The sequence below is a fragment of the Lathamus discolor genome, chromosome Z (assembly GCF_037157495.1).
Source record: "Lathamus discolor isolate bLatDis1 chromosome Z, bLatDis1.hap1, whole genome shotgun sequence".
Taxonomy (NCBI): Eukaryota; Metazoa; Chordata; class Aves; order Psittaciformes; family Psittacidae; genus Lathamus; species Lathamus discolor.
In genome coordinates this window covers 67532603-67557040 of record NC_088909.1, presented here as the reverse complement: position 1 = coordinate 67557040, position 24438 = coordinate 67532603, and the positions used below count along the sequence as shown (strand labels likewise).

Genomic DNA, 24438 nt, shown 5'->3' with positions numbered 1-24438 from the left:
AGAACCTCATAGGAGGTAAAAAAAGCAAGCTCTTACTTTTCCTTGTGAGCACACCATTCCTTTTTCTAGGAGGAAACCCAAGTATTTTATGTATTATCAGAGTTTGTTACAGATTCAGTTTTAGTAGATTAATTCCAAAGAATTAAAGCTAGTTAAAGATTTATACACATCAGTGGTCTTTTACATTTAGCTGTGCATTGTGTTTTACTGGGTAAAAGATAACCACTTTCTCAAAAGATAACTACGGTATCTTTTGAGCTTTACTGGATATCTGTGTCCTACTCTATTCACTCTGACACGTGGCATGGGGAGCCAGATTAATTTCATTTTCTGGTTGTGCATAGGCCTACTTAAACTGCAGTTTCACTGAAAGATCAAGCTGGCCTGCATTAGTTAAGCCACTGTAACTTGATTGTGCCATGGACAGCTCTGGATTCAATACCATAGATAGCACTTTTGACAAGAGGGCAAAAATAGCTTCAGAATATTTTTCATGTGTGGCCATCAGTATCTCCCAAGTTCTTTCCTCTGGGAATAATTTGAATGGAGGAGCTGTTTGGATGCGAGTAAAGAAGATACTCAGATCCTAGCCATTGCAAAATAGGTTTTGCCCTAAAAATCTGTCTTCTATTTTCCAAAGTGTTTTGATGATATTTACACTCGAGTTATGAAAGATACTGATCAAAATATTTTTAGCCTCAAGCATTTACAAAATAATTTGTCATGCTCCCAAATTATTTAAATATCATAGGTTTTTAAAAACTCAGGGCAGTGAAGTGATGCTTTCAAGATTTTCTTTATTTATCTGGAGAAACCTACTGACTGTGTTTAGTTTATATAATTTATGAATTATATAAATTTATTATGCTATGTTTATATTTATATTCTATTTATATAATTTATATTTGAAAATCTAACTTTTTTAGTACTAGGAATTTAGATAAAACTGCAAAATGCAACAAAAGAAGTAGAAGAAGCATTATTATATCTGAACACCAACAATAGCAAGGTAGGAGTTAACGAAAGGCCTTGTTACCTTCCCAGCTGTGGCTAAGCTGCTAGTAAGAAATTGGGGGGCATGAAATATTGCAGCTGAAATTTGAAAGGTGCAGTAGATGGAAAGGATGCCTAGGAGAGGGTTAGAGAAACTGCAAAAAGAATACTACAAGGAAGATTGCTGCATGAAAAGCAAGGAGACTGAGGCTGATAGGGAAGAAATACTTGCTTCTCATTGTATGCCCTGTGGTTGAAATTCTGAAAGGCAGGTGAGCTAGCATGCATTACATTAGTGCAAGAAGAAATGTAAAATAATCAGGATTTATTTAGGCTTGGACTAAAGAAGGCACAAGGCCAGACCTGTTGCTCACAGTTTGTATGAGCCTCCGGATTGTATGGAGAGATGGGATTAATGATCATGGAAGCACTACTGTGATGACAACAGGGAGGTGTCAAAGGTGCCAGTGAAGCCTTGCAAAGGCATATTGTCAGAAGATACTCAGAAGCCTTCTTTGGCCTTATGGATTCAGCTGAGAGCCATTATATAAGGCTGGAAGGCTCATGCATAAGCAGGTGAGGGGAAAGACTGTAGTTACTCTTTTCTAGTTTATGTAAAAATTATTGTGGCAGTCTTGCTTTTCTTCATCCTGGCTTAAATGACTTTAAATTGTATGTTGACTGGCTCATGTCATACAGGTTTGAAACCTACAGAGCTGAGGTTAAAAATAAACTCAGTACAACAGTAGGCTTGATTATTGATAGAAAAATTAATTCACTGTTTCTTACTGTAACTCCAGTTTCAATCTCTTTTCCTTCCATCTAGGCCATGTGTTTATACGATGGGATCGCCAATAAACAACAGAGCTCTTTTCCCATGCCAAGAGCCACCTGTTGCCTTGTCAACGTGGCAAGCCTCTGTCCGAACGGCTGCAGGCTTTGTTGTGTTAATGAGTGGTGAAAACTCAGCAGAGCCACTCCAGCTTCAAGAAGGTGAGATATACTTTCTATAGGAAATTATTTTCAATAATTTTATAATTATAAATACAGCTTAGTAGATATGTAATATTTGAAATAATGAAGTTCCTAACATGAAAAGCACTTACTTGTCTGATTATATATCTGTAATTTCCATGTCATTCTATGGAAAGTTATCTGCCCAAGGCTTCAGGTTAGCTATAAGAATTCAAGGCATCTACATTTCACTGTGTTTCTTCTACTTACTTTTTTATGTGGTTTTGTTCCTTTACTTTTTCCAAACCTGAACTTCACTTGTCATAAACTTGCTTTGATTTAATCACTCTACAGTTGAACATTTCATAGATGAGGTACCTTATCAGGCTCTTGACAACTTCAGGCCGTGGTAAATCATTAACTTCCAGTTTTAGTTCTCCAGTCAGAGTATAGATCAGCATGCCAGTGATTAGAAGCAGTCATTGTGTCATGTCTGTTTCCTGAAATATATGGAATAGATGAAGAATATCAGGTCAGTCCCCTGCAAATCTGGTCTTTGGGGATTTTTGGCATTGGTAGATAATACATTGTGCAGCAGTGAGCAAGCAAATATTTTTCTTCGGTGTTGTTTATTCTCTAAACCTCTGTCTTCACAAAGCAGGAACTTTTTAAGGCAGTTCTACAGATAATACAAAGTATGTCTTGCTCCATAGTTTTGAGATAATCTGTCAAACTGGGTCAGTATTTTCTAGTATAAATAGTTCTGACGAAAAGTAGTGTATAGAAAAAACAATTAGGTGTTTATGGGAAAAAAACCCCTTATGTTCCCCTTCAAATGTATTCTTAAGGGGAAAAAAAAATGAAAGTGTCCTTGATTTGAGAACCATCAGTTAATCCATTTGCATGGAATTATCTGATTATTTTTGGCCATATGTGAAGCCTGTTTCAAGCTTTGTCTCTGCTGTTGAAATATGGAAAGCTGCCATGATGAGTACTCAGCTCACTTGGATAATAACTACTTTCCTGTCTCACATCAAGAAAGCAAGAGTGCTGTTGACTTCAGATCAGAACAGCTCTGCCATCATTGTTTGATTAATTTAATCCACACTTACACCTTTCTAAAGAGTTGTTGCTTGTCTGTCCCTCAGTGGTGGCTATGTGGTACGAAATATTAAGAGCAAGAAGGATGCTTATGTGAATTTCTAGAAATAGAAACCTTGGAAAAACTTCAGGCAATAAAAATTGTCATAGGTCAGTTAAAACTGATACTTTTACCAACTAGCTACTTTTGACCAACTAGCTATTTGAAAATACTGTATTGCAAAATAATTATTCTCTTATTAACATTGTTTTGTCATTCTAGGTTAAAACACCTATTAAAAATTTATACTTGAATAAAGAAAAAAAGATAACTAGTTGTTAGAAAAAAACATTTTAAAAATGCTGTTGATGGAGCATTGAGAATTAAATAAGAGTACCCTATCATTAATGACAGCACTGGGGCTTAGTTAACTAAAGTCAGCCTTGTCACCCATAGAGAACAGCAGGGGCTTTTATTTAAATCCTTGTAATTGTTGCAGTGGATTACTTTATGTTGGTAATTCATGTGTCAGCTTAAAGCTTTGTTTGGTTTAGGTTTATTTTTTATGTTTGGTGTTTTTTTGTTTTGTTTGGGTTTTTTTAATTTTCCGAAGTCTAACCCAGTATATTTCCTTTCCTATGAGTTGTGAAAGCAAGAAATACTGTAAGAAGTTTTTAATGGAAAGACTAGTATGGAGGAAATGACTCATTTTAGCTTCACTGTGCTATTGAAGTGCTGAGTGGAAAGTGTGAACTGGAAAGAACCAAATGAAGCATTAAAGCTGGCTCCTTTAGAAGCCATGTGATAATGTCAAAGTTTTGTGCTGAACTTAACTGAAGAGAAGCAGCAGGAGCACCTAGTGCATTTCTGTCCTTCTACCTTTCCTCATGATGCAATTCCCAAGAGTGTGGAAGATTCTACTTATGGACTATGTGGGGCACACACAATTATTTAGGCTACTTTTGATGTCATGATGCAAAGTTGCTGGGTTTCTTTAAAGGTAGTAGGCATTTTGCTCCGATAGCTCTCAAAAGACTTAATCATGGATGAGGCCTTCATTATCTTGGTACTTACATACAGCTGGAAATGACAAATCAGTGTTGAGAGTTGTTTGTAATTGTAAAAATTTGCAAAACAGATATAGAGGAAAGAAGGGGAAAGAATAATATTGTGAGAAATATTATAAGAACCAGACAAACCCAGTGCTCAAGTGCTAATCTGAAGCATTGGGTAAATTCTTAACGAATTTAGAAATACAAAATTATTAATTTAATTAAGAAGACCTGAAGAGTTAAAAAGTTTAAAGTGGTCTGTAATGTTAGATAACCTGTCCCACATAGATTGTGTTGTTAGGCAGTTATGTAGGGCATATGAAATCTGTCCAGCTTAAAATTTTGGCTTTATATTTGTAAAACATAACCTAAAAGTCTTTCAGGGTGACTTCAATTAAAATAACTTTTCTTTGACAAATTATTTATATACAGTATGCTATAGCTGTACTGGATATTTCTGAAATCCTACATAACAGGCAGAACACAAAAATATATTTTTAGAATGCAGTTGCTATTTTGGCAAGCAGTTGTGGGTGGATTTATTCTGAATAGAATTACAAGTTATCTGAATATTTTTTCCTTTAAACATCGTAACAAGTGTGCAGACACACAATAAAAGAACACCAAGCAAGGATGATGCCTTCATTCTTTTAAACAGAGCTCTGCATTCTGCTTCGCAGACCTGCATCTCTAGATGCACAAATGCTGTAATCCAGAGTATTAGATAGACTAGTAACATGCACAAACTCCTCATTTGCCACTTGTATTTGCAGATTTTGGTAACAGTGTATGTTCCATTTCTGCATTCTGCCTCTTACTAAACTATGGCTCATCCTGTCATTTGAAATAAGATGAGGCCACATTTGTTTGAAAATACCGATACTTCACTTACTCAAGTACATATTGTAACTATTCAAGTATGACTTAAAAGTGCATGAAAATGCCAAGCATTCTTTATGGAGTACTTAGAGAAAATAAAAAAATACTAGAAAAATGCAATTGACAATGCCTTTTGGGAGAAAGCTTTACAGGTATCACTCTGTGTTTGTAATGTGAACCATTCAACCAACGGATTTATTTTTCAGCACTTGACAGTTTTACTTTCCTTCAGCATATTGCTGTAACACGTAGAAGGTGCAAATGTATTTGGTGACAAGTACCTTTATATTTGCTTTAATTCATGTTCAAGAAGTAAATATCCAATCATGAAGTGTGAAATTGGCTTGTTCTTCGTGTGGTTACATTATGTAGCCTATGATTTTGTTTTGCCATCTCTGACACCAATGAGAAGGTGTATTCTGTTAGTGAGAGGAAATAATAGTGGTGGAGAAGGCACTGGTACTGCTATGTAGCTAGCAGCAACAGTAGTTGCTTTTGTGTGTTTGCTCTCCTGTTGCTTTTCACAAGACAAAACAAGAGTCCAGTGCTTGTGTTGATTGATCTCCAGCAGGTATCAGGAGCTTCAGCATGGGTGTTGACAGCTCATCCCATGCTACTCACCCTTCCGAGCCAGTGCTACTCATCCTTCTGAGCCAGTGCTGAACTGATGCCCTGTCATGAATGTGCTCTGTGGGAAATTCTGGCTTTCAGATGAGATCAAAGATTTCTGCAAGTTACAGAGAGTTTTAGAAAGCTGGAGGGCTCTTAGTCCTTGTACTCCAACCAAAGAGTAGTTTTGGCATAACTACTTATTTAGCTGCAGTTTTATGTATTAGCACTAGCTCTTTACTTGGTATATCAAATGCTGTGTGGGACTATTTCCCTTTTTCCCTAGAGGTAGCTGAGTTTTGTGGGGTTTTTTTAGTAAATCATGGACATTGTGTATGTTTTGTGCTGTTTATACTTACGTTAGTGCAAACTATTTGAGAGAAAATATACTATAAGAATACTCTTAATGTTCTTGCATTTGGCATTAGCAGATACTGACTGGTACATGTTTCTTCAGTTATAATGGACTCCACAGCACTCAGAACAATTTTAATGCTGTAGAAGATAGCTAAATGAATTAAAAATTCTAGGAAGTAATTACATCATTCATCATTATTATTTCAAGTAGAAGAAATAAATGGCCTTTAAATTGTTGTTTTGCACAATTATAAATAGGTTATTATTTCCTACGCTTGTTAAATGTAGTTCTAGTTTTTGCATGGAAAGTTTTCCACTCACAGCTCGTAGAGTAGGTGATTGTTGCTGCACAGTTTGTGCAGTTATGACATGATAGATTTGCTTTGCAGAACTGAAAAAAAAACCTTACAAAATATTTCAAAATTACGTGTAGAGAAAATATTTCAAAATATTATAATTGCCTAAAATAATTATGTAGGAATCATGTTGCTTTTAAATTGTCTGGTTGTAGCGAGAGGGTATTAGCATTACAGATAAAAGGACCAGTGCACTTTTCCCCTGTTTATTCCATGGGCAATCCCCAGCTTAGTCTCTTGTTCTTCCCAACGTTTCCTTGCTTAGTCTGAAAATGTTTTTGTGGTACAAAACACTGGTTTTGGTAAAGCAATCAATCTTCCCGTTTCAGATGCACTGTTCTCTCTTATCCTGGAGGTGGTGCTGTCTCCAAGGCTGCCCTTTGGAAAGCAGAGGGCAGCCAGGGGAAGGGAGGAGTAGCATAGAGCTTGTGATCCCAGTCTATACCCTGGGATAGATCTGAGGTTAGAGATAAAGGGAAACAAAACAAATCCCCTTGACCTGAAGAAAGTTAAAGGAAGGAAAATTATGAAGAAAAGGGCAGGCTGGAAGACAGTCTTACCAGTAGTGAGGGGAAAAGACAGAAGATAAATGAAGGTTAGACTCTTGAAACAGTAATGCATGGTGCTTGCTGTAGAGAACTGCTGCCAACATAAAGACTATTTCAGTCACCGGTCAGTGAACGCACTATGGAGAGAACTCAGCTGTCATGCCAGAGCATGTGATTTTGGCTGTTCAGGGCAAACCAACTGTGGTATAACTATATAGTCACCCTTCACAGTTCGAGAGTATGAACGCAGAATATAGATTGATCCTCAGTTAGGTGTGTAAAGACAGTATAAATCATGGATTTTGTTCTGGGAGTATCCAGAGTTCACATGCTCTCTATAAGGTCTGCAAAATGCAAGGGGCATGGAAACAAGACAAGGACCTGTATGTTAGTTGCTTTGCTTTTCTTCAGGAAATCCAAATTTAGAGAAATCTGAAAACACATACCAAGAAAAGCTAACTGACTTTGGCACCTTCACCCTTTTGCAGAGTTTGCTGCAGGTCCGAATTCATTGCTAATCCATGTAGATTTGTGAATACAGTACAAGCCATTCTTTTCTCTGGACTGTTAAACTGATTCCACGTGAATTTTGACATTCTATTCAATCTACCTATGTTTTATAAGAAACCTCTATGGTCTTGCTTGCTCTAGCCTGTCTTGCTGAACTTGTTTATCACCATAACCCTCTCTGTTCCCTCTGTTTGCACACTACAGGCGCACAGACACACTTTCCTTCTAGTGAATCTCCTCACTGTTGTGACAGCTTTCTCCTTTACATCTTCTGCCATCTAGAGCAGTTTTCTGTGACTGCCTTTTGATATTCATGCTTGTTTCAGAACTCAATTGAAAACACATTAGTTTTTCCATTACAGTTCCTCAGATTTTTAGTGCTCTTCAGCTGTTACTTAACTCTCAAGGTTTCACAGTTAGCATAACTGCATAAAACATTCTGTAATGCTTTGTATATAACAGATTCCACATAAAGTGCAGTACTGTAGCCTACCTGTGGGCCTGCTTGTGTACAAATCTAAGTCAGTGGGAAGGCTGGTTTTAATGACAGTGTGTCAATGAAACTCTCCACATCAGGAGTCTGGTATTTCAAAATAATAAATTGTTGCTGTCCTGGGTGACTTCTTTCTCTCCAGGTGTCATTTACTTGCCTTAGCTCATTTGTAGCTTTGGTAAGTTCATTGAAAAAAAAAAACCAAGAAAAAGAGGAGGTGGAATTTGGAAAATAGCTATTATCCACCTTGTTCCTAATGTGTTTTGATCTAATAAGTTCCTTGTGCTCACATACTGACAGGAGGTTAGAAAAATTACAGGAGTAATGTATGTTCACCTGACGGACAATACAGACAAAAGGTTTCTGAAGGTAGTGGTGAATGTTGCCAAAAAGTAGAATGGAGTGAAAGAGTACAAATGGTTGCTAGTTCATGTAAGAGGCAGAGGCTTTATCCTCATCTCAGAAGACTTCACAAACACTATTGTTTTGTCATACTAAATAGTAGGTGGAAAAATTGTTGAGGCTTTGTTTTCGCTTGTCCTTCCTTTGTACAGCTTGATCTTCTGTGGGCATTAAGGTAGGAAACCCACAGATGCTTTGCTGCAGTTGTTTATTTCCTTTCCTCTATGCCTTGTGGCTTCCACTCTATTGTTGGTTTGCTTTTTTGTTTTGTTTTGTTTTTTCCTTTTTTTTCCTTTTGACAGTCTTCCATAGCTGTGGTCATAGTACTATTGCAAAAGAACAAGTACATGTTCTCTTAAAATAACCGAAGTTTGTATGTGTACACAGTTGCCACAGCAACAGTTGTTTGCACATGATTCAGCAGGTTGTAACTTCATGCTAGGCTTTTTCCGAGAGTGATTAAGCTATTAGAATGGTGTGGTAACTGTATTTGTGACCATAAATAAACACTTGAATGTAATTCTGAAGCTATACTCTTTTCAATAGGCAAATGGATAAACCAGCATTTAGATTAATGAAAAGTATGCTGTCCAGCATAAACATCTCCAGTTTATCCAAATGCGTTCATAGGTACAGTCATCCTATACTGTACTACTTGTCTTCCAGCACTGTATTCCCATAATGATAAGACTTACCATCTTTTTACCTTCTAATACGCTCTGTAAACATGTTTTAGCAGCTCCTGGATTATCATGACCAAATCACTGATTTAGGCAATATCCTATCTGTTTCTAAGCTTTGATTTCTCACTGTCTCATTGGCACATCACGTATCTCAGATTTCCAGGTTGAATTCCCAAGCACTGGTGTTGTTTGTTAGAACTTGCCTATCAGCTTGGTATTGTCCAGAACACAAAGAAAAGATTTTATATGTGAGATAATACAGTCGGGACAAAACCATAAGGTTGTTGATCCAGGGTTGAAAGACTTAAAATTTAATTTTTCTCTATATGTGGATCTGAAGTTGCTGTTAGGTTTCATATCTGATTCAGTTCTTAGGCAGTGACAATACGATCCTGTTAAGCTGCATTAATCACATCCCATTTATGGATGATTTCTTTCTAGATAAAAACATCAGCAGTTTGAAGTAAGTTGCATGTGTAAATGTAAAGTACTGAATCCATGGTGGTTACACATGACTGCTTTTATGTGTCAATGAAATTATTTTTCTTTCCCCAACAAAAATATCAGGAAGTAAGGTGGGAGGTTTGGCCCAAAATCTAAGGTACATAAAAATGATAAGTTCTGAGTGTGTGCTGTTACTGATGAGTCTGTACAAATGTTCTCTTTATTTACAGGTATCATGAGCTGGTACTACTATGTGACAATGCCAATGCCAGCATCCACCTTCACTATTGCTGTGGGGTGCTGGCAGGAAGTTAAACAGCAGGGCTTCACAGCTGCTATCCAGACAAACACTAAGTTTTCCTTGCCATCTTCACAAGCTGATTTCAGGTTAGTCTTCAGAATACTGTTGAAAAATGAGGTATATGGGTAGCATTTTAATTTACTCTCTGGAATGTGAAAATGAGTCAGTACCGGAATCGAAACAGAACTCGTTTAATCTGAACAGAAAAACCTTGACAGGAAAATAATTCCGAAGGCATTATTTCATGGGCAAGGGTGTGGTTCTTTATATGTGGAAACAAGCCGGTTAGTGAGCAACAGGGTTAAAAAATCCCGGTGTCCTCTGGATTTGTATTCTCCATCCTGTATCTCTTAATGCCCTGCTGCAGCAATAACATATCCTCCCTTGTTTCTTACAGTGCCTGGCTGTAAGGTCTGTCATGATACCAGACTCAGGCTGTTTGGATACCCAGCGCCCCTCATAATATTGCCTGCTCATTCACGTTTTTCATTCCTGTCCAGTCCCATCCCAGAGCTAGAGCTGGCTTGTGTAGTGGCTTTCTTGGGGTGATGTAACTGGGTACATGAAAGATGTGTTGCTATGGTCCCATGAATCAAAGCTGGGCCAATGATTCTTTTCAATGAAAAAATACCCTGTTGTCTGATGTATGCAATGGTTACTCAGCTGCCTTTTGGATACATCTATTCCTCCTTCTAATCTAGTCAAAACTGCTCATTAAGTTTAAATTATTACAGAGTAATGGATGAACAGAACAATACCATATAGGTCTTCAAGTGACATTTGAAGCTAAAAATTCTCTGGAGAAGTAACATTTGTTTGCATGTGTATTCATAGTTAGCAGAAGTCTCAGACATGGCACTTGAGTTACTCACATATCCCTCAACTTTTGAAATTCATAGTCATAGAATCACAGAATTCCAACAGCCCAAATTGGAACGCACTTTGAAAGATCATCTGGTTCAATGTTTAATGGGAAGAGGAGCTTAGATGAGGTTGTCTAGCACTCATTTCCCCTTGTCTTCTCCTTGTGAAGGGAGACTTTCTGTGCCCTTTGTAGATGCTTTTAAGTACTGGAATACTGCAGCTGAGCCTTCCCTCTCCTGCTCCTGTCCTCAGGAAAAGCCTAGCTCCTCCTGCCTTGCCTCACAAGGCAGGTTCTTCAGCCCTTTTTTAATTTTCTTGGCCCTGCTTTGGACCTTCTGCTGTCTGTGTCTTTCTCGAAATGTGGGGACCAGAACTGGATGCAGTACTCCAGATGCAGTCTGACGAGCACTGAACAAAGTGCAGTGATCATCTCTGTCTCTGGTAGTAATGCCCGTGTGGATGCAGCTAAGGATCTTATTTGCCTTCGTTTTTGCAGTGGTGCTCTGTCGAATCGTATTCAGCTTGTCCACCAGGAACCCTGGGTCCCTTTCAGGAAGGCAGCTCCGCAGACACACAGGTCCTCTTTGGTTGTGCTATCCCAGGTGCAGGACCTTGCGCGTGTCTCTGTTGAGTTTCACACCATTCTTGCTAGCCCTATCTTCCAGCCTGTCCAGATCTCTCTGTAAGACGCTCTCCCTTCTGACATGCTCACCTCACCACTCAGTTTGGTGTCATCAGCCAACTTGGAGAGGGTGTTTTCAATCCCATCATCCAGGATGTTTGTGAAGATGCTGAACAGCAAGGGACCAGCATCAGCCCCTGGGGGACTTGTGGCAGGCTGCCAGTCTGAGTGTAAACCACTGATTATTGTCCTCTTGAGTGCAGCCTGTGAGTCAAGTACCCACACATCTTACAGACCATCCATCCAGTCTGTATCTCACCAGTTTGTCCAGAATGCTGTGTTAAACTGTGATGAATTTTTTGCTGAAGTCCAGGCAAACAATATCCACTACTCTTCCCATGTTAACAGAAAATGTTATTTGGTGTAGAAAAGGGATCAGCTTATTCAGGCCATAAGTATTTTTGCTGTTATGCACTTAGAAACTTAACCAAAACAATACTTCACTTTTAAATTGAGGGTTTGGGCTTATGCTTTGTTAATGTAAAGTCAGTAGAGATCTTTACCATTTGATAAAGCTAGAGAGAATTTGGAACTTGAGGACCTACTAGGGATTTCTTATTGGAATTTTAAATTGAAGTATTCTGATGGCTTGCAGCATGGCCAGTTTTGTAAACTGAAAATTGTAATAAATCTTGAGAATAAGAATTCTTATATTTTTCCGAAGACCAGTAAGACATACCTATTCAAGCTCTAAAATAGTTTATAGGTTTGATAAGCTTCTATTAGGTTTTTATGGGGGGAGGGGAGTTTCCTCTACTGTAGTATATTTTTAATATGATTGCCTCTACAGAAATATGCTGTAGAAGTTCACTATATATTCCTCTCTAATGTACAGCATGTTCAGTAATAGAAATTTTTATCAATTTGGTGCAAAATATTATTCTGTCAGAGCACTGAAAAAATAAATGAAAGTTTCAAATTTTTTTTTTTAAACTTTTGAAAAAAAGTGAAATATTTTTGTAGCTTTTTGTAGCAAAAGTTAGTGCAAGATTTAATTTGTGTGGTGATCATTGTTATGAGTCAGTGTGTGTGATGGCTATTGGATGAATTAATTGGCACAGACAGTATGATGTGTATGCAGCAGTTGGGTTAGTGACAGTAGAAGAAACAGAACTAACATGTTTCAGCAAAAAGAAAAAAAAAATCCTCTGAAAGTACAGTATCTTTTATGCACAGGCAAAAAAAGGAGAGCCTAAGTCTACAAAGTTGTTGTGCAATTAATTAGGACATAAAAAGCTCTGTTCTTAAAAATCTGCTCTTACGCTTATTTCCAGTTAGTCTTTGGGAGTTAGTACAACAGACACTTGTTACTTATTTTACTCATTAAGACTAGGTAACCAACCCAACATTATGCACAGTAGCACACATTTCTAGAAAGGCTATTAAATGGACAGACAAGCAAACGTTAAGGTAATATATCAGATAAGATAATGGAGATAAACTCTTCAGGAGCAGGAAAAGGAAAGATTTCTGAAAGTTGTTGAAATGTCCAGTGTAATTTGTGTCCAGATGCCAGTGAGTTTGACATAAGGAGGCTGTATCAAAGAAAATGGTAAATAGAACTAGAGTGTTAAGTAAGTTTCCTATCTCCTTGTGGTCATTAAGAACTTGGCAACTTTTACTAGAGATAGAGTGCTAGCTTTCATGTTCTTGCATAATGTCGACTCTGATAATGAAATACAAAGTGACATTGTTTTAGAGCAGAAATATACTGGGCTAGACCACACTTGGAAAAAAATTGTATAATGATGGATGTAAGTTTTTTTCATATATAATCAATGAAATAGCATAGAGTCCACTTCTTTCACAGAAGGAGTTACATAAGGTGTGAAAAGTGTTGGCACCTAAGCAAAATGTAGTCCTTTTCTACGTGTTACTATTTTGTTTTGTATGTCAGCACTCACCTGGAGCATGATCAACCAAATATAAATGCTTTGGGTGGTGCTGGTGCAATAACAATAAATGCTTTGCCCGTTCAGACATAGAGCCAGCTTCCTTAAGTTAAAATCTCAAACCAAGGAGAGGCTCTGCACTGTAGAGAAGTCAGACTAGCAGGTGAAAACATGAAAATGGTTTCTGCTTAGATATGAGTCTGTTTGGGCCGATAAATTATTGTGAAGTTATATGACTCAGTATTTAGGAAGGATTTGATTTACCCCCTCCTTTCTTCCAGCTACAGCTCTGAATGTACTGTAAAAGTAATGTAAATTAAGCTTGATCCTAAGGAAAAAAAACAAGCATGTAAACATTTTCAAATGTCGATAGTGATAACCCTGAATTGGTATCTGCTCTTGGTTTTTACTTAAAAACAAAGAAACAAGAACCCAGTAAAAGTTCCTGGAGAATTTTAATAACAACAGAAAAAAGCCCCCTGTGGATTTCATTCTAATTAGACTTACTATTTTAATAATATATAAAATTTTATTTTTGTAGTCAAGTTTGAATATGAATTCTCTGAATAACTATTTTTGTATAATTAGTTTTCTTTATGTACATTTTGAGCACTTACTCTTTTGCTGTGTTTCTATTATCAAAACAAGGTTTGATTAGTCTTTTTAGATATGTTACTACATCAGTTCTACTCAGACATGTAGTAATGAGTGTTTTCACAGTGCTGCACATGTGTGAACAGTGAGAGAATACAAATGAGTTGGATTTATGTGAACTAATTGTCATTCTCATGTTTAGAGAATATCTTTCTCAGTTTACACAGTTGTGCCCATTTCTGGTATCATACTAAACTATTTTTTTTTTTTTTTTAATTTTGCTATTGGCAGATGGCATGAAGAAATTTGTGGTCATGTGGAATATCCCTGCCGTTTCCAGGATCCTGCTGCCAGGTTGCAGGCAGTCATTCCTTACAGAGTCTTTACTCCCCATTGCCTTATGGAATGCTGTGAAGAACATTTGCTTCAGCTAATTCCTCAGTGCCTCTCAGCTGCTTATACCACACTGGGTACCCACCCCTTTTCCAGGCTTGATGTTTTGATAGTTCCTTCCAACTTTTCCAGCCTGGGAATGGCTAGGTAAAGAAACTTCTTAGCATATGATCTCCTGTATTTTATTAGACTCCTTTTTATCAGCTAGTTAACAGTGTCAAATTGCTATCAATATAAAGTTGCTGTGCTATTTTTTTAACTGAAACTTAAGACTCTAGTTCTGTCTTCATGTGGGTAGGTTTGCTTGCATCCTTTGTGCTACAATCTTTGATTTTAGTTTTAACAAGGCTTAGGGAAGGAAAATACAGTCTTATTAGACATGTGGGTCTCAATTTCCTCATTTGCCAAACTGAGCATTTTTTTTTTTTTTGGTTCTCTTGATTTAAATACCCGATGCTGCTATCACTTTGTCATGTTTTCTTTGGGCATTTATTTTGACGTTATGTCTTGACAGAGTGAAAGCATGTTAAAATCCAGATTTAGAGTTTATTCATAAGCCTTTGTGATTTACAAGTTTCTAGTCAAGCAGTGATCTTTGGAAGCTGAGTAAGGCAAACTGTAAGGATCATAGGATCAAGTTTTCATGGAATTATTGAGAATAAAAAGCTTAATGAAATATTTTCGGTTTTACAGTAAAATTTCCATTTCTGCAACAGCAATAGAATTTTAGCTCTATTTGTAAGATGTGTTGCAATTGCAATTCACCATTTGCTTTTTTTTTTTTTTTGTAAATATTTTTTAAGTTGGCAATAAAATAGCGTTTGTTAATAGCAGAGAATGAAACTTTGTACTCATTCTTTGCCCAGTGCCAACAGTAGAGTGGATTCATCTAGGCAGATGGACACAACATCCCAGAGAAGAATTTAATGCAAAGCTCTGTGAGAAAGATGGGGACTGAAAGGGGAGGTGTGTTCCCAGACTGTTGGGTTTGTATTTTGGAGCTTAGGGAATTTGTCGAGAAGATTTGGTATCTGAAGCGACTTCAGATTGCATAAATTGTGAGTCCAAGTGCTGTGATCAACCAGAAGGTTTATTTCTTCTTATAAACTATATAATTAATCAAATTAGGAAACATTTTATGCTACTTGTTTTGTTTCTTATTTATATAGATTTTTTTCTACAGCTTTCCTCTTGTGATCCTCCTTAGGAATAAAAGTATACAATTATTCTGGAGTGTAATAATATTACATAGCTTTACTATAAAATTACTTTTTTTTTTTTTTTTGGTGAAGATCTGTAAATTTAAAACTTAAGCATTCAGTGACCCCCCTCTGTCATATAAGCCTTGTAACTCTAGACATTTTATACTGGTTATTGAGTTTTCAATGACAGCTCTTCAGTAAATGAACTCCTGAACAGAAGCATCAACAAACTTACGTAAGTCCTGGTTGCTTTGGGCACCCACCACTGATTGTATTCTCTGATACTTTGTGTAGTGGTTTGATTTGGAGGTGTGATACTCTGTACCATGTTCTTAAAGCCATATGAAATTGGCAATTTCCTCTGACTTCAAAGGCATGGTACTAAAAGGTTGACATACGTCCTTATAGATCACTGTAATTAAGGAAGAAATTGGCCATTTTACTTAGCTGGGTAATAAGAGGAGTGATCAGTGCAACCATAAAGGGCAAGACGCTATTAAAAAAAAAAAAAAGAGGAAGAGGAGAGAGATGTCTAGGCCAAATGACAGCACAGTAGGAGAAATGTTCAGGTTTCAATTGTTGATATGCTACTGCTCTTTGGAAGTTGTCAGAGGTTCGCCTGGATGTACATGTCCCAGAATTTATAGGGAAAAGATGCCTCCACGGTATTCTGTTGCAAAACGTATCTGTGGTTGTCCGAGTCCAGATTGCATGTTCAGAATATTGCAATTTTGCATTCTTTGTGAAGGAGATGAGAAAAACCTATCCTTTTAATTCCCTGTCCTTCTTCTAACCACTTTCAGTTCCAAGTGATCCGTATCATTGAATATAAGTAAAGGTTGAAAGAAAGAACATGCATACTTCGTAATGCTTTTCATTCAACAGTTCATCAAGCCAAGCACGTTCGAATTTTTCAAAACTGAAATAAAGGAATAATTTAATCTGTTTAAATGTCAAGCTGTATTTGGACAGCAAAGGAAACTAAGTGACTCATAATAGCTCGTTTGTTCTTGTTCCGTGTGATTTTTCAAATAGAGGCTTCTATGTATATAGCAAGCTACTCAAACGGTTAATTCCTGTGCGTGCAATGATGATTACCTAAATTACTTCAGTTAAGAATAAGCTATGTGCAAACCCATGTCCAAACCCACATTAGAAAATAAAGTTAGCTATTATCTTGGGTTGAAAGGGGTGCTGTAGTATTTATTTTTTTATCTTTTAGTCTATCTGTAGCAGTATAAACATAACACAGCATGCCAGCACAAAGGAGCTGCTGTTTTGGGAATTCTAATTGTACTCCTGTCTGCCAGGGAAGGAAGCAGTCATAAATTTTAGTCATTATCTGAAGTATCAAGGCTTTACAGCATTTGGCACTTTTCTTTGTCTGTTCCTCATTTGCCAATACTTACTGTGTTTTTTTTGTATCCCAAAATACTTCCTTTTGCTTAAGGGGGATGTTTCCCCAACTTTTTAAACTGCTATGAAATGACTAGAGTTCTTGCATAGATTACCTAATTAGGACTTTTAAGCTGTTTATTCCAGTAGCCACTAGTGTGGGTCAGTTACATTTCTCTTGACAGATCCTTTATAAGAAAAACTCTATTGAAAGCATATTAATTTAACTTGTATTTTCTGTATATGTCTTCATGTGTTTTTTGATTTGTTATGAACTTCTGTATGGGAACAGGATCTTGACTGTATGTAATAATTGCAATCATCCCCTTTTGCTTCCCCGTGCTGATCTTTGAAGCTGGAGGATTTAATTTTGCACTCACTCTTGGCTTTACACTATTTTAGTTCAAGTGATTCCGTGTAGTTTCTCCCAAATTTATGCTAGTAAAAGAAGAATGTGGCCTACGTGTCTTTGTTGCCGATATTATGTTAAACTGTACCAAAATTAAATTAATAAAGCATTGTGAACCAAATTTAAATAGCTTAAAAGCCAGAAATTCAGTGCTTTCTGTAGAATTTTGAGTTTCACGAACCCCTAACAGCACTTAATTGTCTGATTTTAAGTTCTGTCACTAGCAGAAGGGAATGCATTGGAGAAAAAGAGTAGGGAATTGTGTCAGACAGCAAAGACGCTAGGTAGTTTAGCGAAGAGATCCCTGAGCTTGTGCTACACTGAAAGGTACGCATTGTTCATATACTTGGAGAGCTAAGAGGTTAAAAGCGGAAGATTAAAAGTAGCACCATGTTCTGCTGCTCTTGATGATGACATGCTACTCCCTGAGGAGTTGTCAGCTGCTGGCATTTAAGTAGCAGTTATTTCATGGTTGCAAGTACTCTCATGTGAGCCACTAGTTACTCATATGAACAAAGCTGGCTGGAGGACTTCAAATAAAAAAATAGGGTCTGTGTGTTCCCTGGTTCTTCACACTCTCCAAATCAGTTTTTTCTCTAATCTGGCCTTATTGATCTCATTTGAAAACACAGTGTTTCAAAGTTTCTTCCCTCTACAACTTAATTTCCTTTTGGCAAACCTGAAGAGAGTCTGACTTCCTTGTTCTTTTTCATTCCCCAAGGAAGAACATTCTTTCAAATACCGGGAACTCTTTTTATGCCACCTGAGCATGTGCTTGAGACCTTGACTTCCCTTGCAGTGTTTAACTGCCTAAGTCCTTCGTTTTTTTGTTTTTTGTTTTTTTTTTCCCCCCATGGAAATAATTTTTTTCTTTGATAACTATTGAGGGCCTTTCACAGTCACACCAGTCTTGCATTTCTATGGTTTTAGAAACAGCTTACCTCTTTCTACTTCTTCACAGCAAATGTGCTGGATTTATTTTACTCCCATGGGGGTTGTAAACCTTTGTTTGCATTGAGTTCAAGTACTTTTTGCTGGATTTGTTTTACTCCCATGGGGGTTGTAAACCTTTGTTTGCATTGAGTTCAAGTACTTTTTTTGAAACAATGGTCTTCAAAGCGTTTTGTTTCTGTTTAAATAACATTTTAAATAACAGTTTAAATAACATTACTGCTTTTTTGATTGTTTGTTTGTTTAAATTTATATGCTTTAACTGTAGTAGTTCTGTAGTAAGTGCTAGCACAATTTAAAATTCTTAGCCAAGCAGGATGTGTCAATAACTTGAATAGTCATGGCACCTGTTGCTGAGACCTGGATGGGTATAATGAGAAAAGTGTCTCTTTTGTTTGTATCATGCTCTTAGTTTTTCCTTAAACACTTATTACTACTGAAAACAGAATAATCGGATAGATGGACTTCTGGTCTTACCTACTTTGGAGATGTTTATAGAAATTTTGACCAGCAAAGCTAGAAAGTAAGTGGGACCAAAGAACTTCTGAGCAAGAAACTGACATTTTCAAAACAGGATCCGAGTGTTAGGTTATTTGAATCTTATTGGGCTCTAAAATTAGTGGCCTTATTTTCAAGTATGAAACAAGGGCTAGACACCCTTGAAACCCAAATGATGTTTGATGACAGAAACATAGAAGATGCTTGGCATATTTGTAAATCAGGTCACCTCATATAGCTGGCTATATATGGATTTAGCAACTCTCCTTTCAATTCCTATTTTTAAAGACCTTAGTCACTCTTCTCTCATGTAAATAGTCTTTGGTATTTTAAGAGGAAAGAATATCCCTTTCTTCAAAACATGGTATATCAGCAGAACTCCTGAGTCTTTCCAGACCGTGTAACTGAGGTTGTTAACTTTTTAAATTGAAAAGGGAGAAGAAGAAGGGAAAAAAAAAAAAAAAAAAAAGAAGTGTGGTGGGCAAAAGCAGCTTCCTTGCCTCTTTATTTTAAAGCAGTTTCTTTTGATCCATGCATCTGTGGCCACCGTTTATCCGATCTGTATGTCTGCAGTGTTCTGGTGACAATTGATAAGTCTGTAGTAAGATCAGCCAGGAATATTGGAAAACATCCAGATGTCAAACCTAAATGTGCGTCTTTAGTACTGCTCAGTCTTGCAGACCTGTGACTGAACGTATGCCTCATCTGTAGAAGCCTTTTGTGAGTGTGTATTTCCGTATAAATTTTTTTGCCCATTTTCAGTTGTTCTAATTTGACAAAATACATACAACTCAGCTCTACTTATTCTGTTTTGTACATATTACTAGTTTGTCATCCAGACAGAAATAACCATGCACAAAAATTAAAGCAAAAAGTGTAGTGATTGATGCATTATGGAGTGGAGAATCTTAATTTGAATCTTGCATACTTGTTTGTGTGTGTAGTATTTTCTTCTTTTGAACTTTTATTTTTTATATGAAAGACTGCAAATTGCATGAGATTTTAATTCCCAATCCTGCTAGTGGTTTTACATGCAAAATCCTTTTCATTCAAAAGCCATACTTGCATTTTTGCTTAGTGCATTTGTTGGCAGGCTCATGACTTGGTTAAACATATGTGAATTTAACTTAATGCTGCAAGTGACTTTAATGTGATTTGAATTTAAAGGAAAAGCTGCTGATCTTAGACTTACTGGAAATACTTGCAAGTAGAGATGCTTTGGTATACATTTGTGGGGTTTTTTTGGTAGAATCTGGAGCTTTAATCTCTATGGAGTACAGCTAGGAGGAAATAGTATCTCTCCTTCTCATGCTTCTAAGATAAAAAATCAAGCAGGATATTTTGCTGTAAATACCATGAAGTTCGTTAATCAATGCAAATAGAAGTGCTAAAACAGGATTGAACATAAATAATTTTTTAACCTGATGTGCTGGTTTATTTTTTAAACTTATGTGCTGAGTTCTTTAAGAAAGGGTGCAAATAAGCAATGTTTTTCTAGAGGCAGTTTTTCCAGTTGGCATTTTTCGTTTGGAAAAGTATGTATATCATAAATCACATATATATATGTTTATGGAAATTAGCTATGAAATCTGTGTTGTCTTGGTACAAAGACTACCACAGACAATTATAAATATTTAGTTTGATTTACATGGAATTCCTTTTGAATAGTAGCTGTTTTGGTAGATATTTGGCATGTTTGCTAACCTGACACACTCTGTTTCAGTGCTACTGTAAATAATAATTCAGTATACCTATGTTTAGCAAAGGAAATCCAGAGATTTGCCTTGAGGAACAGAGAGGGAAAAATGTGATCAAAGAATGGCAGAATTGCTAGAGTTGAAAGGAGATCATCTAGTCCAAGTCCCCTGCCAAGGCAGGGCCACCTACAGCAGGTTACCAGGTAAATTTTTCCAAAGAGAGAAAAAACATTTTAAATGTTTGATTTTAATACCAGAAAGGCAATCAGTCCTGGATGACATAGTCTGTAGATTGTGCAGACTATAACCTACAGTCAGTTTTGAATTCAAAGAGATCTTGGATCTATCTTCCAGACATCTAAACATTTAGCTTGTTATATTTTAGTTTAGTCTTTCCTTCCTCAAATTTGTCACTGTCCTACGGATTTGGAGTCAGTTTTTAGTGCTACAGAATTTAATTAGAATGTTGACGAAACTAACATTAATCTACTGATGGAATAAAAATCTAGTAATTTATAATTTTGCTAAAGCACTGCTTTACTTTTTCAAGATAATAAAGCTTTCAAAATTCATCCTGGTTGGACTCTTAGCTGTGATAATAGTAATTCAGAGTATGTGGCTGTACACATGCATATGAACTTAGTAGTATATAGACACAGAATATTTTCTGACTCTTAGCTGAAGCCTGAAGTGTAATTTGCCACCACTGTAGCTGTGGTCTTTGGTCAGGTTGTCATTTTGATATTGAAACAGGATTTGGAGTATTTAAGGTACAATACATTTCCTTACTAATGTGCTGAGCTGCATTGTTGATCTATTAATTCTTAACAGATGTTCTTTTGAATGTAAACCTTCAAAGAGAATAAAAGAAGTTCATTTCTTGATGGAAAGCAAAAATTGGTTTTGATATTTTATAAAACTGCTACAAGGAAATGTTATTACTTTAAACAAACATCAGAAATAACACTGAATTTTCCTAAGAGCGTGTCCCTTTTCCCTTTCAGAATGACATTTAAAAGATTAACGAAGCAGAAAGATTTCTTGCCTTCAATACCTTTTCTTTTTAATTCAGTTTCTTCAAAATAAGTACTTAAAAAGTAGAGAGTTTGTTAATTTTAACTTGGCAAATGTTATGTCATGTGCGTTGGATGGCATTGGAGGTAGGACCTGTACAATTATTAGAAAAGCACACAAAATATACATATCTCTATTTATTAAATAAACATCCTCAAAATTGGCTCTTCTGCAGAAATTCATGTACTTCTAATGAGCAAAATAAGCATTAAATTGACTAGAATAAACCTTGTTAAATGTCCCATTAATTTAAACTGAGCCCGTAAGTTGGAACAGCAAGTGATTCCCTCTCCTTTTTTGCCCTCTCTCTTGGCATTAGCTACAAGAAATGTCATTTCTTCTTGTGGTAAATGGAGAGTTAATGGGACTTTTTTGATGCTACTATGGAACAGTAACTGCATATTATTAAATTCTAGGACTGGAATTATTGCAGAGCCTACAAGCATCATAAAGGTGTGTAAGCATTTCTGATCTAAGCTTGTATTTCAGTGGTTTATAACTGGTTGTAAAGGTTTGTTCCCAGCTTAACGCTGGCATAAATTTTTTGGCTCAGGAAAAATGTGTGTATATTGTACACAGATACGTGTGAAGCTGGAATGTGTTTATGCATATTATATTTGTTACACACTAAGTAGATTATGTATATGTGTATGCCTAATCATACATATCCATGCTTGCCCTTCATATATGTGCATATATATGTGTGTAGGTAATACTAATTAAATTTTTTGTTGTAAGAGTTGCATGGCATTTACAAAGTCAAGGTATTCTTTTCCACCAGAAGTGACCTGTTTATAGAGAGGTATAATACAGAGAGATAAAAATGGCAATTATTTGTCATAATTAAAGCACTGGTTTTGAGATTTTCAAACTAATTTTCTTCATTAATTCTCCTCTTTGTGTCCTACTTTGTCTCTGCCCCTCAATATTTTTCTCCTACCAACAGAAGTAGAATAATGGAAAAAGATTTTTTGTTGCAGATCAGTAATAAAATAGTCTGTCTACTGTTTAATATTGCAATCAGCAGTATTACAATGTTTCATTTCATTTTCTGAGTCATATAAATAGTAGAATGCTTACAAATGCAGAGATTTGTGCCTTTTCCTCTCTAAAGTAAAATTCAGAATAGAAGCTTTGATATGAGGAAATTCAAGTCTAATTTGATTGTGACGCAAGTGGAAGGACCACAGAATGTTTACAAACAGAAATAGAACTCCCCTGATCTGTGAGTTGAACTCATCTCCTGGTTTTGGTGTTTTTCCAGAAGTGTGATTGTCAGGTAATTTCAAGTGAGCAAGAAGCAGGGGCTTTTAGATCTTTTGGAATACAAAAATAGTTAATTATTTACTCTGCAGCAGAGATTCAAGATTTTCTTTCCGTTTTCTTTCTAGAAAGCTTGGAAAGAAGGACAGAAATAAAATAGCATAAGTTCAAAATAATACAGACAGAACATTTCAAACATAGACTATTAAGTGATGAAAATTTGTTCTTTCTCTGCAATTCGTAATTTTTCTTGTATGCGTGTGTTCCTTCCACATTTCTCCATAATCCTTCCCAAACACGTACTTTAGCTTGTTTGTAGTACCACTATTAATGTTGACACATTCTCTGTCAGGAAAAGAACAACTTACCACAACTACCTATTAGTGTAATAATTTATTGATCGTTAAGAATAATTCTTCCATGGCCACCAACAGAATTATTGTTAGGATCTTACTGTTTTTTCTCATTGAGAAGTAAGTAAGTGGGCTGCATCAAAAGGAGTGTGACCAGCAGGTCGAAGAAGGTGATCCTGCCCCTCTACTCTGCTCTCGTGAGACCTCACCTGGAGTATTCTGTACAGTTCTGGTGTCCTCAACATAAAAAGGACATGGAACTGCTGGAACAAGTCCAGAGGAGGGCCACGAGGATGATCAGGGGACTGGAGCACCTCCCATATGAAGACAGGCTGAGGAAGTTGGGGCTGTTCAGCCTGGAGAAGAGAAGGCTGCGTGGGGACCTCATAGCAGCCTTCCAGTATCTGAAGGGGGCCTATAGGGATGCTGGGGAGGGACTCTTTATCAGGGACTGTAGTGATAAGACAAGGGGTAATGGGTTAAAGCTTAAACAGGTGAAGTTTAGATTGGATATAAGGAAGAAGTTCTTTACGGTGAGGGTGGTGAGGCACTGGAATGGGTTGCCCAGGGAGGTTGTGAATGCTCCATCCCTGTTGGTGTTCAAGGCCAGGTTGAACAGACCCTTGGTTGGGATGGTTTAGTGTGAGGTGTCCCTGCCCATGGCAGGGAGGTTGGAACTAGAAGATCCTAAGGTCTTTTCCAACCCTAACTATTCTATGATTCTAAGTGGCTGCATATGAGTTAGACAAAGCCTTCACCACCACACTCCTTTGCAGTGAGGATTTTGAGCTCGTGGATTTACAGTGCTTTCAGGCTAGTTTCTGTTCCTCAAATACGATTTCTCTTGTAAATTCTTACATAAACAAACCCTGGTGGTAAAAGCTCTGACTTTATATGAATCAGGAGGTAGGAATGCCTTTCTCATCACAGTTGTGTTTTATTTATGTTTGTTTGGTTTTAACTTTGAGACCTTCTGCAACATTACGATATGCTCATTGCTTCTGAGCAAGGTAACTTTATCTTCCTAGACCTCAGTTTAGCTTTTGGTCATAATTATCCTTGTCCTCTTTGAAAACTTATCCCAAGGTGTCTTTTTTGATAGCATTGCCACTTGGTATTTTTTCCCAACTTCTTTCAGCTGCTGCAAATCTATTTTTTCACTTCCATAACATTCACCCCCTCTAACTCTTTGCTATTGTATAGTTAATTTTCTTTTCCTCATGTATGTTGTAATTCAGTACTAGCTTTGATCTCATGGACCATTTAGTTAAGCCTTCCTCTGCTTAATGGCTTGAATCCTGTACTTCCTGTATTTGCTATTCTTCCTAGTTCTTTACTGTCACAACATTCTGTTAGTTGGGAGACTTCATTCCTGAAGGACGGTTTTATTAAATTCATTGTAATCAGCAGCTTATTTAACCTTACAGTGATTCTTTTCACTTTGACATTTTGTTAATCCATTTCTCTCTCTGCTCAGTCCCCACATCTGCTAGCATCAGGCTTCACAAG

At 36.8% G+C, this 24438-nt stretch overlaps 1 protein-coding gene across 13 annotated transcripts in view; it reads left to right on the top strand.

Moving 5' to 3' along the window:
• AOPEP (aminopeptidase O (putative)) overlaps positions 1–24438 on the top strand; it is a 197469-nt gene that overhangs the window by 28379 nt on the left and 144652 nt on the right. For all 13 annotated transcript variants that reach the window (XR_010608594.1, XM_065661655.1, XM_065661654.1 and 10 more), the window contains 3 exons: positions 1820–1986; positions 9592–9748; positions 13986–14234. Coding sequence is in view for 12 of the 13 variants with exons in the window: in XM_065661655.1 (XP_065517727.1) it covers positions 1820–1986; positions 9592–9748; positions 13986–14234 (573 nt within the window). In the remaining variant the exon portion in view is untranslated. The remainder of the gene's footprint in view (positions 1–1819; positions 1987–9591; positions 9749–13985; positions 14235–24438) is intronic.